Source organism: Spea bombifrons, chromosome 7, assembly GCF_027358695.1.
Source record: "Spea bombifrons isolate aSpeBom1 chromosome 7, aSpeBom1.2.pri, whole genome shotgun sequence".
In the NCBI taxonomy this organism is placed as follows: domain Eukaryota; kingdom Metazoa; phylum Chordata; class Amphibia; order Anura; family Pelobatidae; genus Spea; species Spea bombifrons.
The window spans coordinates 17,976,133-17,994,380 of NC_071093.1; the positions used below are offsets into that span (position 1 = coordinate 17,976,133).

The window sequence follows — 18,248 nt, forward strand, 5'->3', positions numbered from 1 at the left end:
TTAATTTTTTTTTTTAGCAGTGTTAGACTGATTAACTCTTATGTTACACTTCACAACTAGCACAATTTTTCATGTTTTTACTATATCTTTCTTCAACTGTAGCTTCCCTCTTTTCACTCTCTATTAGTATACCCAGGGCCAGCCGAAGACTTAACGCCGCCTGGGGCGAAGTTTAAAACGACGCCCCCCCCCGACGCCGGGGGGGTGGGCGGCGCGAAGTTTAAAACGCCGCCCCCCCCCACCGAGGGGGGGCATTTTAAACTTCGCCGACGCCCCCCCGGCGTCCCCCCCCGGTACTTACCTTTAAACAGTCCTGCGACGAGTCTCCCTGCTCTGCCGCGGTGCCGGCTTGTAATGCTGAGCGCCGGAAATTGACGTCACTTCCGGCGCTCTGCATTACAAGCCGGCACCGGGACCGAACAGGGAGACTCGCCGCAGAGGAGAGAGAGAGAGAGGGTCTGCCCCATTATAGGGCCGGCCCTGAGTATACCCACACAAATTATACACCGATCAGCCATAACATTATGACCACCTACATAATATTGTATAGGTCCCCCTTTTGCCGCCAGAACAGCCCTAACCATCAAGGCATGGACTGCACTGGATCCTTTAGGTCCTGTAAGTTGTGAGGTGGGGCCTCCATGGATGCATCCTGGTACCATGTGTTCTCCAGGTAAGGGATGCACACGTATGATTCACCAGACCAGGCCACCTTCTTCCATTGCTCCGTGGTCCAGCTCTTATACTCATGTGCCCATTGTAGGCGCTTTAGGCAGTGGACAAGGGTCAACATGGGCACCTTGACTGGTCTCCGCCTATGCAGCCCCTCACACAACAGAATACGATGTGCTGTGTGTTCTGACACCTCTCTATCAGAACAGCATTCATTTTTTTCAGCAGTTTGAGCTACAGTAGCTAGGTTGTTGGATTTGACCACATGGGCCAGCCTTTGCACTAGGGCTGCAACTAACGATTATTTTAATAATCGATTAGTTGGCCGATTATTTTTTCGATTAATCGATTAATCGGATAAAAAAAATGAATGTAAATTTTTCATTTATTTAAAATAATTTACTAAACAAATGATGTTAAATACAAACAGCAGAATAAAAAAACTTTGATAATACATTTCTTGTCTTTATTTCCCAACCAGCCCCCCAATATATGCACATTTGAGCCCAGGCTTGCTACGCTGCCTCCCAGACATGCCATGCTGCCCCCCCCAACATATGCCACGCTGCCTACCACATATACCACACCACGCTGCCTCCCACATCTGCCACTTCACGCTGCCTCCCACATCTGCCACTCCACGCTGCCTCCCACATCTGCCACGCCACGCTGCCTCCCACATCTGCCACGCCACGCTGCCTCCCACATCTGCCACTCCACTCTACCCCCCACATGCCACTGTGCCTGATACGCCTTATACCCCCTGAAACACCACTCCATTCTCCCCAGACATGCCACCCTGCCCTCCCCACATCTGCCACTCCACGCTGCCTCCCACATCTGCCACTCCACGCTGCCTCCCACATCTGCCACTGTGCCTGATACGCCTTATATCTCCTGATACCCCACTCCATCCTCCCCAGACATGCCACCCTGCCTCCCAGACATGCCACTTCTCTACCCCCAGATATGCCTTATACACCCTGATACACCACTCCGTCCTCCCCAGACATGCCACTGCCCTCCCCACATATGCCTTATATACTGTATATGCCTTATACCCCCAGATATGTCACTTCACTGCCCCCAGGATTTAGATTCCCCTAAATTAACCCTAAACTCCCCATTAACCATAACTGCCCCTAAATTAACCCTTAACACCCCCTTAACCACAGCATCCCCTAAATTAACCCTAAAGACCCCATCAACCACAGCATCCCCTAAATTAACCCTAAACACACCATTAACCACAACTGCCTCAAATTAACCCCAAACACCCCATTAACCACAGCTGCTCCTAAATTAACCCTAAACACCCTATTAACATAACTGCCCCTAAATTAACCCTAAACACCCCACTAACCATAACTGCCCCTAAATTAACCCCCACCTCCCCTAACTTTCAGTAGCCCAAATATATATATATATATATATATATATATATATATATATATATATATATATATATATTACATACATATATATATATATATATTACATACATATATATACACACACATACACATTATATATATATATATACACATACTTACAGTTAGATGAGTGTCACAGCCATGTGGTTCTGGCCTGGAGAAGGAAGGGGCGGGGCCAGTTGTCACAGTGATTACAGGGAGGGGGAGTAAGTAGGAGCTGCTGCTGTGAGACGGTGAGTCAGACTAAACGGATTATATAATGAGGGGGATTTTTCAGAGCGTTTGCTCTGAAAAAACCCTCATTTTATAATCGATAATAATCGATTCAACTAATCGATAATGAAATTCGTTGCCAACGAATTTCATTATCGATTATTATCGATTTTATCGATTAGTTGTTGCAGCCCTACTTTGCACCCCACATGCATCAATGAGCCTTGGCCGCCCATGACCCTGTTGCTGGTTCACCGCTTTTTCTTCCTTGGACCACATCTGATGTTCTGACCACTGCAGACCAGGAACACCCCATAAGAGCTGCAGTTTTGGGGATACAGCTGTCTAGCAGTCACAATCTGGCCCTTGTCAAAGTCGCTCAGATCCTTACACTTGCCTGTTTTTCCTGCTTCTAACACATCAGCTTTGAAGATGAAATGGCCACTTGCCATTCACTTAGGTATTTGGGACCCAGAATCCTCTATAGCCTGTACTCCTTCAGCTGGCCTAATTAGCAGCTGCTGTGGCTTTAACTAGCAGACATAAAAAAGGCAGAATAGAAGCTGAACTGCTGGGAGCAGGACAGTGTAGAGTGCAAAAGTGCTAAAGGTTGGTGAAAACCTATGTTAATTGTGCTGGATTTGTTAGTTTAGTGTACTGGGTTAGAAAGTCTTGAAGCTGTAGTCATTTTGAGCACAAGTGACTACATAGGAGAAGCACACATACAACTTTCTAGTAATAGACACTACAACAAACTGGAGCTCACCGCAAACATATAAATACTCCCCTCTGATAACACGTTATACTTAGAAGAGCTAATACCAGAGAAAGCAAAAAACAGCTCCTTCTACAGTGGGGCAAAAAAGTATTTAGTCAGCCACCAATTGTGCAAGTTCTCCCACTTACAAAGATGAGAGAGGCCTGTAATTTTCACCATAGGTACACTTCAACCATGAGAGACAGAACGAGACAACAAAGTCCATAAATCACATTGTCTGATTTTTAAAGAATTTATTTGCAAATTATGGTGGAAAATAAGTATTTGGTCAATAACAAAAGTTCATATCAATACTTTCTTCTATACCCTTTGTTGGCAATGACAGAGGTCAAACTTTTCTGTAAGTCTTCACAAGGTTTTCACACACTGTTGCTGGTATTTTGGACCATTCCTCCATGCAGATCTCCTCTAGAGCAGTGATGTTTTGGGGCTGGGCAACACGTACTTTCAACTCCCTCCAAAGGTTTTCTATGGGGTTGAGACTGGCTAGGCCACTCCAGGACCTTGAAATGCTTCTTACCAAGCCACTCCTTCGTTGCCCGGGCGATGTGTTTGGGATCATTGTCATGCTGAAAGACCCAGTCACGTTTCATCTTCAATGCCCTTGCTGATGGAAGGAGGTTTTCACTCAAAATCTCACGAGACATGGCCCCATTCATTCTTTCCTTTACACGGATCAGTCGTCCTGGTCCCTTTGCAGAAAAACAGCCCCAAAGCATGATGTTTCCATCCCCATGCTTCACCGTAGGTATGGTGTTCTTTGGATGCAACTCAGCATTCTTTGTCCTCCAAACACGACGAGTTGAGTTTCTACCAAAAAGTTCTACCTTGGTTTCATCTGACCATATGACATTCGCCCAATCCTCTTCTGGATCATCCAAATGCTCTCTAGCAAACTTCAGACGGGCCCGGACATGTACTGGCTTAAGCAGGGGGACACGTCTGGCACTGCATGATTTGAGTACCTGGCAGCGTAGTGTGTTACTGGTGGTAGCCTTTGTTACTTTGGTCCCAGCTCTCTGCAGGATATTCACTAGGTCCCCCGTGTGGTTCTGGGATTTTTTCTCACCGTTCTTGTGATCATTTTGACACCACAGGGTGAGATCTTGCGTGGAGCCCCAGATCAAGGGATATTATCAGTGGTCCTGTATGTCTTCCATTTTCGAATAATTACTCCCACAGTTGATTTCTTCACACCAAGCTGCTTGCCTATTGTAGATTCAGTCTTCCCAGCCTGGTGCAGGTCTACAATTTTGTTTCTGGTGTCCTTCGACAGCTCCTTGGTCTTGGCCATAGTGGGGTTTGGAGTGTGACTGTTTGAGGTTGTGGACAGGTGTCTCTTATACTGATAACAAGTTCAAACAGGTGCCATTAATACAGGTAACAAGTAGAGGACAGAGGAGACTCTTAAAGAAGATGTTACAGGTCTGTGAGAGCCAGATATCTTGCTTGTTTGTAGGTGACCAAATACTTATTTTACCGAGGAATTTACCAATGAATTCATTAGAAATCCTACAATGTGATTTCCTCTATTCTTTCCCCCCATTCTGTCTCTCATAGTTGAAGTGTACCTATGGTGAAAATTACAGGTGGGAGAACTTGCACAATTGGTGGCTGACTAAATACTTTTTGCCCCACTGTATATGCTCCCCAAGATTCACATTGATGGTAACTCTGGAAGGCTTATAATATCAGTAATTGGCACACTCACAGATAACATCTCAGGCTGGGTAAGAATCATCCTGAAACCTCTTGTTGAAAAAAAATTAATAAAAAAACAAAAAACCCAAGTTATATTCAGGATACCACTAACCGCTTAAATAAGCCATTGGCTTTCGGCCTCATCTCTGACGATACAAATCTACCCATTATGGACATTGAATCCCTCTATACCAACATCACCCACCAATATGGATTAGAATTATGCTGGAAGTACCTACAACAAGACATCATAACGAATGAAGTTCAGATATACAATTTTGACAGGATTTTTACGTACAGATTATGGGCACAGCTATGGGAACACGGCGCAGCAATAAGCAAACTTTTTCATGGGAAAGCTCCTGTCTACCTGTAGTTCAAATGAACCAGATCCTTTAACGGTGGACAAATTCATATAGACATAATGTGAACAGAAAAAGGACAGACATAGCTGTAGGACACCACTTCTGCTAACATGGACCCATTATTAAAGATACAAGGGTCGCCATATTAATGAAGAATTTCCAGACACACAGAGAACGGAAGATATGGGAATAAAAACCAATGCTAAAATTTGATACCGTTAATTCAGGCCTAATTCGTGATAAAAAAATTGTCACATGCACACAATCTTATACAAAAAACATGAATTGATGCCCGATGGAGCACAAATCAGTTGTGATGTGCTAAAACTGGTGCAGGTAGTGTGTATGCATGTATAATCATCTCCCTACTTAACTCTCTAAAGTTAAAGGGGCTCATTAAATGCATATTAAGCTTCTGCCCCCCTTTTAAAAAAAAAAAAAAGTTCATTAATCATTGACCCTCCCTTCACACTTGTCTAAGCATTTGATAACATTAGAAGATGACCTGTTATGAGATAGGGGTGTGTGAAATAGTTAAATATAGTGTTGGTTGCCCTTGAATGTATAAATAAAAATAAAAAACTTTATCTGTCCTAAAATTAAAGTAGGCCTGACGTAAGCAACATTTTCATGACTCTTTTCCAAGTTTGTAATGTCAAGTTTGTCCTTGGAGATTGCAGTCAACTGCAACATTTTTTTCATCAGAATTTAGCTGGATCAAACAAATGATGTGAAAAAACCAACCCCCCCATTGATTCACAGTGTTGCGTTCGAGAAAATACACTTTTAGCTAGATTGTCAAGTCTAGTATAGAGAGAGAATTCACTATTGGGACAAATGGTACCAGCTGAAATGCAACTGGAAACCAGGAACCGTAATATTAAATGTCTATGACAATTGCTTGAATAAACCAGGGCTGATTTTTTTTGGCTTATAGAGGCACTGACCAAAATTTAAGCATGTATGATATCAGCAAGATCAAACCATCCATGCTTCATAACTAATAAAAAGGTTAAAAGGAAAACCCTGGCTTGCAGCCTTGGTTGTGGTGGCCCTGAGATTATTCTGTTAGTAAATTGCCACTTAAGTAGTGACAAATAATGATGAACTAGGTAGGCAATATACGGTAGTATGAAGGTAAACCGTGTGCAGGCTGAAGTACACTTTGCTTGCTAAGATAAAACAACCAATAGAATCTTGTTTAGAAGTGTAGCCTGGAAAATATCAAATTGTGATACAATAAAAGCAAGGAACTCTTTATTTTTCAGTGGAGTCAGAGTCCGGGAATGATGATCTTGGTGCCAAAGGCTGGGAGCCAGGGAGACTCGCTAGCCCACCGAGTGGTTTACTTGGCAGTCTGGAGGATGACCTCAATAGATCTCAAACTCGTTTAAGTTTTCTGGATGAGGATAAGGAGTTGGATACAAAGCAGGAGCTGGTAAGAATTAATTTAAAAAGGCAGGCTGGATTTACCAAATGGTTCTTCTCTGCTGCCAAATTCTATGTTTCTTATTATTTTAAAGGAGCAAAGATTATGTCTGACACTCTGATGCCGTTTGATTGTGATGTATATAGAAAAAAACAACAAAAAACAATTATTTTTATTTATTTTATTATTCTTTTATTATTCTTTTACTGCCGTGTAATTTATTAAGAAATGCACAAAGTGCAACAATTCTGTTATAACAACAAAACAAAAAGGAACCAGCATATTTTTTCTCTCACCATGATAATATTGTCACCTTTCAGATTGATGACAAAGAATTTGACATCCCTCAGGTAGACACACCACCAACGCTGGAAAGCATCCTAAACGAGGTAAGTGAGCCTGCAAGCAGGTATGTACTCATTATAAGGTGCTTATGTACTATATAAATCTTAGTCATGTGTAATAAATTGCCCAGGTATTAGTACAGTTGGCAGTAGAAGCTGGATATAACTGATCCGATTTAATGTCGCTTCCCTGTTAATTAAGCCCAGATGCCATGGTTAATTCTTTATAGCCTAAAGGTGTTGTTCCGCAGACTGTGCTGAGTTTAACACTTTTGTAACCAAAATTAGAGAGTGAGAGATTTACATGTAATGTAAGGATCTTAAACCCCTCCATGACGCAGGACATACTATTACATTCCCAGCTTTCAGAATACAGGGAGTAATAGTACTTTCTGCAGTTAAATCTCACAGGAGGGCTGATGCTGGCTGTCTGGAAGCTGGGAAGACCAGCTTCAACTCATCTGAGATCCTTCTGTGCATGGGATTCGTTTAAAAAAAAACACAATTACATGGATGCAAACCTTCAATGGACAAAAGCAATGTTAAGAAATGTTTCCTTTTGTGTATGTTCTCTGCCGTCTCCATCGTGAGTTGGAGAGAGGCTGACGAAAACTATAATAAGCACACAAAGCACCTAGTGTTAATACAAAACAGTATTGGTTGGCAAATAAGTTTTTTTGGTGTACTTACTCATAGGAAGTGGAAAAATTTATTAATTACAGTCAAAGAGTCTGTAAATTACAAGGTTTGGCAGAGATTGGCAGAAAAATGGCTGCATTAAGTGTCAAAATGCCCCTAGTAAGAAACCTAAAAATATATGCTTTGTTGTGCGGTTTTGAAGTCTGGCTGCTATAAAGGCTACGCACAAAGCATTTTAAATTAATATAACATTTCAAAACATCTAGTTAGGAAACAGAAATATGCAGTTCACCTGTAATTAGTAGAAAAATGTGTGGACACACTAAATGAGAGGGAAATTACAGTTGAACAACACCATAGCAAAAATGTAGGAACCTCTTGTGTCATCAGTTGTAAACTGATGCGAAAAACCTGTGTCCTTAAGGGGTTAAAGCTGGAAAAAAAAACAACAGACTAGGTGGTACAGAATGTTTTTTTATCTGCAATCTGATTCTGGTTCCATGTTTAAATACAACATTAGAAACTGCTGAATGTAAAAACCTCTTGTAGAATTAATTCCTTAATTGTGTAGACTTCTTCCTCATCCATAATTTGCCTCTATCCTCCTAGACTGATGATGAAGATGAGCCTTTCATACCAGAAGACCCTGTTCTTCTAAACGTGGAAACCATTGACACACTCTCCTGTGATACCTCGTCACTGGCCAGTTCGGACAGTGGTGATAGGGCTCTCAAGAGGTAAGCATTTCAATGTCTTGGTTGGGCTGGAGCACGTCACTAATGGTGGATAAAGTTTTAGCTTTAATGCACATATCCACTCTCCCCTTGGAAAAATGGGGTACTTGCCATTGTCACGTGTTGATATAGTTTAGTTTAATAGGAATAAATTAGGGAGTCATGGGTGATATTAAGAGAGAGGCTACATCAGATGTTTATTACAGATTACTGTCTTTTCTGTGACTTTGTTTATCTCTCTGTTATGCAGACCCATGTTTAACAGCTGTGTCTATGGTTTTGCAGGAAAAAGAAGCTTGCAGATGCTTTTTCTCGCCATGGATCTGTGATGCATCACACATTGCTAAAAGGAGTCTCTGCCCAGATTGTTTCTGCTGCTGTAAGTTTACCTGCCTTTTGGGAAGTTCTGCAATATGGAAATTTGAAATATTTTGATGGAAATGGTAAAGCCTGGTAAATTTAAGAAAATGCCCTCTTCAATAATGTGTCTAAACATTAGTAGATCACAAAATGAATTGTAATGTATATATAAAAATAGCTTCTAAACGCTTAAACTTGTAAACAGAGCCGTAGCTAGCTCCTTTTGCGCTCGAGGCAAGAATGGAAAATTGTGCCCCCAGCTATTTTTTTTTAACAGAGGTTATTTTATTTACACACGACTGCCCTTAAACACCCATATACACATACACTACCCTTACACACATCTACCCATAAACACACACATACACTGCCCTTATACTCGACTGCCCTTACACACTGCCTTTACACACACCTGCCTATTAACATGCATATACACATACACTGCCCTTACAGAACCCTGCCTTTACACACACACCAGCTTACAAACATACAAATACCTACACTGCCTTTACACACACACGTGCCCATAAACACACGTATGCACATACACTGCCCTTACACAAGCCTGTCCATACACACATGTATACACATACACGGCCCTCACACTCCTCTGCCTTTACACACACACACACACACACACACACACACACACACACACTGCCCATACACATACACTGCCCATACACATACACTGTCCATACACACACAAGGGTGACCACATTTAATTTCTGGAAGCGCATGAGATTACACACACAGGTATATATGCATGTGTATATAGTGATGCACCGAAATGAAAATTCTGGGCCGAAACTGAAAATGACCCCCCCCACACTCATTAAAAAAAAAACAAAAAAAAAAAAACACACACCAAAATGGGACAAAAAATGCAGTAACAATATTACTATATAACATATATATGATGTCTAACAGCAATCTAGCACATGCTAGAACCTGGGCATGATAGGAGTGTGATTACAGGCTCCCTATGCCATGCCACCCTCCCACACACTCATATGCTCATTCATTTACAGATACTCATTCATTCCCTTAATCGCACATACTCCCTCCCCCAACTCCTTACCTGAACTGCAGATCTCTCACTCGCAGACTACTGCAGGGGCCCTGCTGCTTCCTCTCGAACAACTTCTCTTGCCACGCCCCCAGGAGAAGAAGGAACGGAGCAGAGTCATGTGATGTGCATTCACGTGAACACTTTAATGAACACTACTGTTCATTAAACTATTTTACCCAAATAAAGATAAGCAGAGTTACTAATTTGCCTTCTTCTCTGTTTTCGTCTCTACAGGATAAGGTTGATGCAGGGTTGCCTACAGCAATAGTGAGTATCGTTCTTATATATATATATACACAAGAACTCTGTTGCCTTTAGTAGATGCCTACATGAATACAGTATACGCACTACAATACATTTTTGTGCAGAATCTATTTTAGCTATACACTAAAATAAAATCAAGTCTCTTGCAGACCAGCACACATTAACACACATACACAATTCTGACTAAAGCAAAACTCATGGCAACAACAACTTTAAAAATGAAACTACAGTAACACTTATAATGGTGAGTTATGTAGCAAAAGTGGTTCTCATACAATGTTTTAATTATGTTTGTCTCTTTTCTGCATACAACTGTGCTTTTTGTGCTCCTTCTTAGACTGTGTCAAATCTGATTGCCGTAGGCACTTCTCACGGCCTGGCATTGATATTTGGTAAGTATCTCTGGACATCATTCTTTTGTGTAGTCTTATTTATGTATACACACATTACCAATAAGTATAATGTAGCACTGCATGTTCGTTTCCTAAGAAACTATATTTTAGTTTATATTCCCTCCTGTTATCATAGCTTCAAAAAATTAGTCTGGGGTATGACTTGTTTCCACTGCAGCTCACCAGTCACGTGGCAGACAGGAAACCAGTACTTTATGAGAGAAGGAGCACAACTAGGCTAAACTATTATACTCAGGCCAGATAATGCATGCACGATATTGCCCTTTTAATAATTATATTATAGGGCTAGCAGGTCTTTCAATACATTCGATTTTACTCACTAATGCCAGTGTTTTCTTGCAATAGAAGTTCATTTGGGTTGGCCATGTGTAATGGGTTCAATCAGCTGGAAAAAAATCTGCTACCAACTCTCAATTTAGTGAAGAGATCCCATTGTGTGTTAAGCCGATGCGTTTGAGATTGCCATACTAAAAGCACGCTTATGATGTCAAAAAATGGATGGTTCCCATTACCAGGCATAACCAATAGAATCAGGAAGGCTTGTACAATGTTTTAGCATGTATGCATGCAGTGCCTTGCTCCCGCAATGAGTTATATTTGGCAGACAGAAAAAATGCCATTGTACCTCTTTGGCACTAATGGTTTGTCACTTTTTCTGCCTCTTTTTCTGCTGGAAATACCCAGGCAAAGGTATGAAGATCTACACTGTGCATGCAAAGCATTGTGGGAGGCTTCTTTTGTGTGCAGTAGGAATGAATGTTGAGTCACATTCTGTCATACCAAGAAACGGCCTCCCAAAATATTAATGGTCACGAATGACATAATGCTAATGAGTCTCTGGTCCAACTACAATGCGGAGTGAGACTAACATAACCTAATTACAATATCATGCTTGCATTGTTAAATATATTCATGTTTGTTCCATGGTGGCCCAAAATAATTTGTCTTACCAACAAAATGGAGTCCATTGATTCAGAGTTGTTTAATATCTTCTGGGTGCAATAGAGTTAAGGATTTCAGGTTATCTAGAAATTATTTCTAGGGCTGCCTCTTTTTCTTAGGTGACCAGGGCTATATAACCTTTATATTTTTGTAACCTTTTTAGCCAGATTGCATGCCTCTTTTATTAACTATGCAGTATCTGTTGCTGCTACCCATTCATAAACTGATGGATAAAATTAGATATAATTAACATTTGCATTGTTAATTATGTCTAGAAGGCTAGACCTTTTTAAATATAAAGAGCCCTTTGGAAATATTGTATAAAAATGCTTGTAGGTAAATAAGGTATCCAAATTGTGTATATAAAAAAGGAACAATACATTTTTGAAATGTATTTATACCCCAAATATTTGAGGTACAATCGCAACAATCCCTGCAGACCAAAAACTGAATGTTTAGGAAATACTGGTCTGCTCTTGCATGCGGTATTGTTTAAACATTGATTGTCTATTAATGTATTGTGTTTTAATATTTCCTTACTTGTGTGAATACAGTTGAAAGTGACAGGTGAATGTTAGGCTGATTTATTATAGTCCACGTCATCCCTATTTGACACAACAAGATCGGGTGAAATGTGTAAAAGAACTAATATGAATGTACATCAGGTACTGCTCCATGTGTAGTTGGGGCATAGCCAGTGTCAAAGCTTTGCCTCAGGGGGGTATGAGGAGATGAAACTAATCAGTTCCCCACATATATTAAAATAAGATGTTGAAGATGGTCTCTGTAGGTCTAGTTGTCAGAGGGTGAAAATTAAAGTAGGAGAATTATAGGTGGATCCCCCTACCCTTACCCTATCCCCCATTCTTATTTGATTCCTACATGAAAAACTTCAAGCCTTGTTAGTGTTATGTTGTCATTTATAGTGCATTCACTTTGCATCATCCTGTATATTTTACGTAGTACAGTTGACTCTTCGCTGTCCTGGAACTGATACTTGTGTTGTTTTTACAGATACCAACCAAGCACTGAGACTTTGCCTGGGCAGTACCGCATTGGGTGCACAATATGGGGCTGTGTCTGCCCTGAGCATTAACAATGATTGCTCCAGATTGCTCTGTGGCTTTGCAAAAGGACAGGTATTTATGCCAAGAACTATTTTCCATCCTCAATAATTACTGTAACTGTTGGTTAATTTATACTTCCTGCCTTTCTATGTATACTCTGTATAGTTTGATGAAGCGACACAAATACAGACATGGATGCTTATGTTTTTGACATAAAATGAACAACGGCAATTTTCAGATTCCTTCTTGTCATGATATTTCAAAATTGTTCTATTTCAGCTTTCTGCCCCTTATGATCTCCCCCTAGATCCTATATCACTTTAACACTCACGCTGCTTAGCTTCATTACATTTCATTACATTACTCTTGATGTAAATTGATATTTTAGTAGACAACCAACAGTAGGGACTTCTTACCCGCTTGATGCATAAAATAAATTAGCAGATATAGGGTGGATGTCAGGAACAGAAATCGCCAAGCATATGTGCCCATACAAAATTATTGAACTTTATTGATTCACAAGAAAAATTAGAATGTTTCATGCATTTTATCCGAAAAGGACTTAATCATAGACTATCATAGTCTAGAGTTTATGTATAAAAGAGAAATAATTTTTGAGCAGAATTTCAAAATGGCCTTATCGCCATTGCAACCAAAGGAAACGTTTAGTTGGATTGATTAGATCACTTTCCAGACTTTTCACCATATCTATTTTTAATCATTGACTCATTGCAATTTCTTTCTTTCTGTTAGATTACAATGTGGGACCTTGCTGGGGGGAAGCTCTTACGATCCATAACAGATGCTCATCCTCCTGGAACTGCCATTTTGCACATCAAGGTAAGTGCCCATTTAAAGGAAGGTGAATAGCTTTGGGTAACTTTAATGGAACTGATTTTAAAGATTCACACACAAGTTTAAAGAAAAGCTGATAAAAAAAAAAGGATTTACCTCTCTGTGGTTTTTTAAAAATCCTGCAGCAAAACCTCAACATCCTTTAAATTTGATTCTCTCATAATGGCTGGGTGAAATTGGCATTAAAGGTACAGTCCAGCCATCAAATTAACTATAGCTGAGTGTCTCCTTTATGCAACTGTTTCTGTGTTCTGTGGTATATAATTGTAGATGACAATCTACAGGAGGTGAGTATTTTGCTTTTATGTCTTTTACGCCCACAACCAATAACAAAAAAAGTATCGTAACAATAAAAGAGACATGAAACTTGTCCTCTTTCTTTGATGGGGAAAACAGAACAGTGAAAACACACTAGATACAATAAACTATAAAACAAAACGTAGCCACTCTTTCAAAATCCAAAACTGAACCTTCTTCTCGAATCCACACTCTTCCTCGTCCTGAAAGTCATTTCGATCCTGATTAAACTGAAAAAAAACAAAGAAAATGCGAAAAGTATCTTATGATGATAAAGTTAAATGTATCTCCGGCCAATACATTATAAAGATTACCATCATCTCATAAATGATACAGTACAACTAGAGATGAAAACATATAAAAACGATACAAATACACTTGCCCAACTTTGAATAAACACAAAGAGAAAAACTATAAGTGTCCCCTTACAGGAAGGGCGGGGAAATTCTTGCCTCATGTCATTATTAAAATCATGATTATAGGTACACTAAAGCTAGCATAATCTAAAATTTTAATACATGACAGGAGGCTTCATATTTTTCCTCCTCTACCAATGAAGAAGAAGTGCGCAGCACTTTCCTGAAATAAAACGTCCGAAAGGTAGACTGCACAAAGGATATCCGTCAATGAAACACCAGCATCGAACCCCCCTGAAGCTGCTGCACCTGTGAGTGTGCTCCAAAAGAGCTATCAATACCCACCAAAGATAAAATCCAGCAAATCCAATGAGCTAAAGTGGCGGTCGACATCGATTTGTGTGGAACGACGTAGGAGATAAACAGTTGGCATGCTGAGGAATGATGCAAGTTAGCAGTGCGTGAAACATAAACACTTAACATAGATACGACACAAATCTGAAGTTGAGAGTTTAAAAAGGGGTAAAAAAAATCAATGACAAATCAGATTTCGTCCGTCCAGAAACCCCTTCCTGGGAAAAGAGAGAAGGCTTTGAGTTCAGTTACCCTATGAAATGAAACTAAAAAAATACAAGTTTTTCAGATAATTGATGTAAACAGAAGTAGCAGGGCCGGCCTTAGGGGTGTGCGACCTGTGCGACCGCACAGGGCGCCATGGTTGCAGGGGCGCCTGACCGGGACTTAGATTAAAGCATCGTTTTTTTTTGTTTGTTTTTTTTTTAAACTTTGTTTAACATCATTGATGTTAAATAAAGTTTAAAAAAAAAAAAACGATGCTTTAATCTAAGTCCCGGTTAGGGGCGCCGAGCGGTTGCTCGTGAAGTTCTCGGCAACCGCTCGGCGCCCCTTACTCTCCGTGACTCCGTCGCGGTGCCAGCATCTCATGTTGAGCGCCGGACTATACCGGCGCTCAACATGAAATGCCGGCAGAGCGAGAAGACGGATGCCTCCCGCTCTTACCGCAGGACTCCGGCAACAAGGTAAGGGGGGGGTAGTTTGAAGGGGCAGAGGGGGGGTAGTTTGAAGGGGCAGAGGGGGGGTAGTTTGAAGGGGCAGAGGGGGGGTAGTTTGAAGGGGCAGAGGGGGGGGTAGTTTGAAGGGGCAGAGGGGGGGGTAGTTTGAAGGGGCAGAGGGGGGGGTAGTTTGAAGGGGCAGAGGGGGGGTAGTTTGAAGGGGCAGAGGGGGGGGTAGTTTGAAGGGGCAGAGGGGGGGGGTAGTTTGAAGGGGCAGAGGGGGGGGGTAGTTTGAAGGGGCAGAGGGGGGGGTAGTTTGAAGGGGCAGAGGGGGGGGTAGTTTGAAGGGGCAGAGGGGAGGGGTTGTTTGAAGGGGCAGAGGGGAGGGGTAGTTTGGGGGGGGGTAGTTTAAAGGGGCAGAGAGGGCGGGTAGTTTGAAGGGGCAGAGAGGGGGGTAGTGAGGGGGGGCGCCAGAGGAGTAGTCCGCACAGGGCGCCACAACGCCTAAGGCCGGCTCTGAGATGTAGTCATCAGGCCGTGCTTGAATAAACCTAAGAACCACATTCATGTCCCATAGGTGTGACTATTTGAGAGCTGGAGGTCGGGCCAGATTAATAACCCTAAACACTCTACAGACTAATGGGTCCTGACCTGCCGGAACTCCTGGGATTTGCACATGAGCGGCTGATATGGCCAATCTCATCACGTTAATCATTCTAAAGGTGGGATAAAAATGTAGAATCGTCTGTATAGGGGCAGTAAAGGGATCAGAATCCATTTCCATACAATAGCTATGCCATTGTTTCCATGCGGATAAGTAACATCTGCGAGTGCCTGGTGCCCATGAGTCCCAAAGTAACTCTTTAGGTGCTTGAGATAGTCCGTGGACATCCCAGCTGCCCCGGAGAGCGTCCAAGCCACTAATTGGATATGTACTTCTATTATCAGGTGCAGAGGTTTGTGAGGGAGAAAAGGTTTGTAATGGATGTCTGTACGATATATCCAGAAAATCTGGATACCACGCTTGTCGCATTTCATCTAAAAGGAACAAGAGATAAGTATAGTTAGGGATATTATATAAGTAATATAGATATATAATGTATTAAGGTGAGGTCCCTTTGTAAACGGGTTGCACCTCATAAGTGAAGGGGGACAGTGTGTACGCAGACCGTATCTGTGAAAACCCCAAATTATACTGTCTAGATAGGCAGATATTACTCATATGCCCAACCATTGCCGCGGGGCGATACAATTAGTTGGCTCACCCCAATATGCGACCCAAATCTGATACTATATGGTATTCAACCCTCTGACATCAAGATTTATCCCTTGCGATAAATCAGATTGTCAGAATGATATGTCTTTGTACTGAATTGGGTAGAAAAGATAACACGAGGCTCATCCCCGAAACCCAGGGCTGAAGACAGGCAGGGTTGGAACATAAAGCTATTAGTACATTTAGAAATAGTTATAGGAGGTGTCCGAATCGAAAAAATATAGCTCAAACTTGAGAAATGAGTGAAAAAGCAGAAAAACTGACTTGACAAAATGGCTGCCGTATGAGAAAAATGTCCCGTATGTAACAGACTCCACTAAGATGGCCGCCGTAAATCCCCCACTCACACACATGGGAGATCCAAGATGAGCGCCCTGCACACCCCAAAAAAAGGATCCAAGGGAGAGGTCCTGCCGCGATCTGCGCATTAGTAGATGCACCTGCTACCTACAGGCCAACAAACACAGAAGAATGAAGATCAATGAAGATACAGAATAGATGACGCAAATACATGAAAGTTACGGAAACCGTAAAAGACAAAGTCGATATAGAACAAAACAGAATCTAAAAAATGATGAACTGGGTAATAACAGTAGAGGAAACATAAGAAGTGGGCCACAAGAGCCCCAAAACTCGGACCTGTTCTGTGTAGGAGCAGCAAAGACAGAGGGGTTTCATGGCTCAGTCTCTTATTGTTACCATACTTTTTTTTTGATTGGTTGTGGGATTACACTGCATACCTATAGCTATCTGGGCACACTGTGGCAATACTTGTTGCTTGCACCATTATACTTGACACCATTTAAATATCTGTATTTATGTTCAAGCATTCATTTTCTGCAGTGTTACCATAGGAAATCTCTGACAGTGTAAAAATATCCCTGCAAGATATATTTAGACCTTGCTGGGGTTTCTGATGACCTCCAGTGCTGCTGATCCTACAATGTGTGATCGGTAAATCAGGGCAGAAAGAGCCCTGCTTCGTAATCACTTTGTTACCCGTACACAGCAAAATTAAAATAAAACAATACAACTCAGCAGTGAATTGACATTTTTATCCACTCCGTGGCAATGTTTTGATCCAACTACAGATTCTTTTTCAAAGACCAAAAGACTAGTCGTAATACACTGCTCTCTGATGAAGGCAATGCAAATTGAGAAAAAAAGAAAAAAACTATATGGAAAAGTGAAAAAAGAAAAATAGAAAGGAAACAAACGAATTTAAAAAAAATTGCATGCCTTTTTATAAGTTTGGTTTTAAATGAAAGCGTGCTAAACGTCCTTGGATTGACTCGTTTTGGTCCCCTAAAATGTGTTATTTCATGTGCATTATGTTTGCAGTTCACAGATGATCCTACTCTTGCTATCTGCAATGACAGCGGAGGCTCTGTGTTCGAATTAACTTTCAAGTAGGTCCTTTTATCTTTTCCAGTGAGCTGTATTAAATCATGTGCACAACTCTTAATAAACGTTCAGCTGTTTTATAGGATTTTCTCCATCTGTAGCCCCAGAAGGCCCTTTAAGCCCAAAATTCTTGTCAAAGTACTGAATTTGGAGAAATCGCTATGACCAACAAATATAATATTCCTATTATTAGGTTCTAATTTCTAGTTTCTCTTTTATATTGGGTTTGCTTTAAGAACCCATAATTAGTGTATAGATTACAGTAGCATACCTTAACATCTGTCTTATTTTATTTTAACAGTAACTTAACATTTAGTAACATTCAATCCCCCTCCCCCCCATTTATTTTCTGGATGTACTTGACTGCATTTGGCCACTAGATGGTTCTTTATGACCTGTATATGTTTTATATTGTTTAGAGCAGTGAATAACCCGCTGTTTTATAAACCTGTTATTTTGAGTAAGTCTATTTATGCCTTCATTTGTAAATGTACTTATTTTATCTATTGTGTACTACGTCACTTCACTGATTTACTGAATATCCCCATGCCTTCCCAGTACCAAAAATGCACATTAAAGTACTTTGCAACCACTTTAACCCCTTAACGTCCATTGATGGGT

At 41.0% G+C, this 18,248-nt stretch overlaps 1 protein-coding gene across 2 annotated transcripts in view; it reads left to right on the forward strand.

Annotated features, from left to right (window-relative positions):
• VPS8 (VPS8 subunit of CORVET complex) overlaps window positions 1-18,248 on the forward strand; it is a 76,385-nt gene that overhangs the window by 3,203 nt on the left and 54,934 nt on the right. For both annotated transcript variants that reach the window (XM_053470974.1, XM_053470975.1), the window contains exons 2-10: window positions 6,431-6,600; window positions 6,912-6,980; window positions 8,184-8,311; window positions 8,594-8,687; window positions 9,975-10,007; window positions 10,342-10,396; window positions 12,374-12,498; window positions 13,180-13,266; window positions 17,565-17,632. In XM_053470974.1, the coding sequence (XP_053326949.1) occupies window positions 6,431-6,600; window positions 6,912-6,980; window positions 8,184-8,311; window positions 8,594-8,687; window positions 9,975-10,007; window positions 10,342-10,396; window positions 12,374-12,498; window positions 13,180-13,266; window positions 17,565-17,632 (829 nt within the window). The remainder of the gene's footprint in view (window positions 1-6,430; window positions 6,601-6,911; window positions 6,981-8,183; window positions 8,312-8,593; window positions 8,688-9,974; window positions 10,008-10,341; window positions 10,397-12,373; window positions 12,499-13,179; window positions 13,267-17,564; window positions 17,633-18,248) is intronic.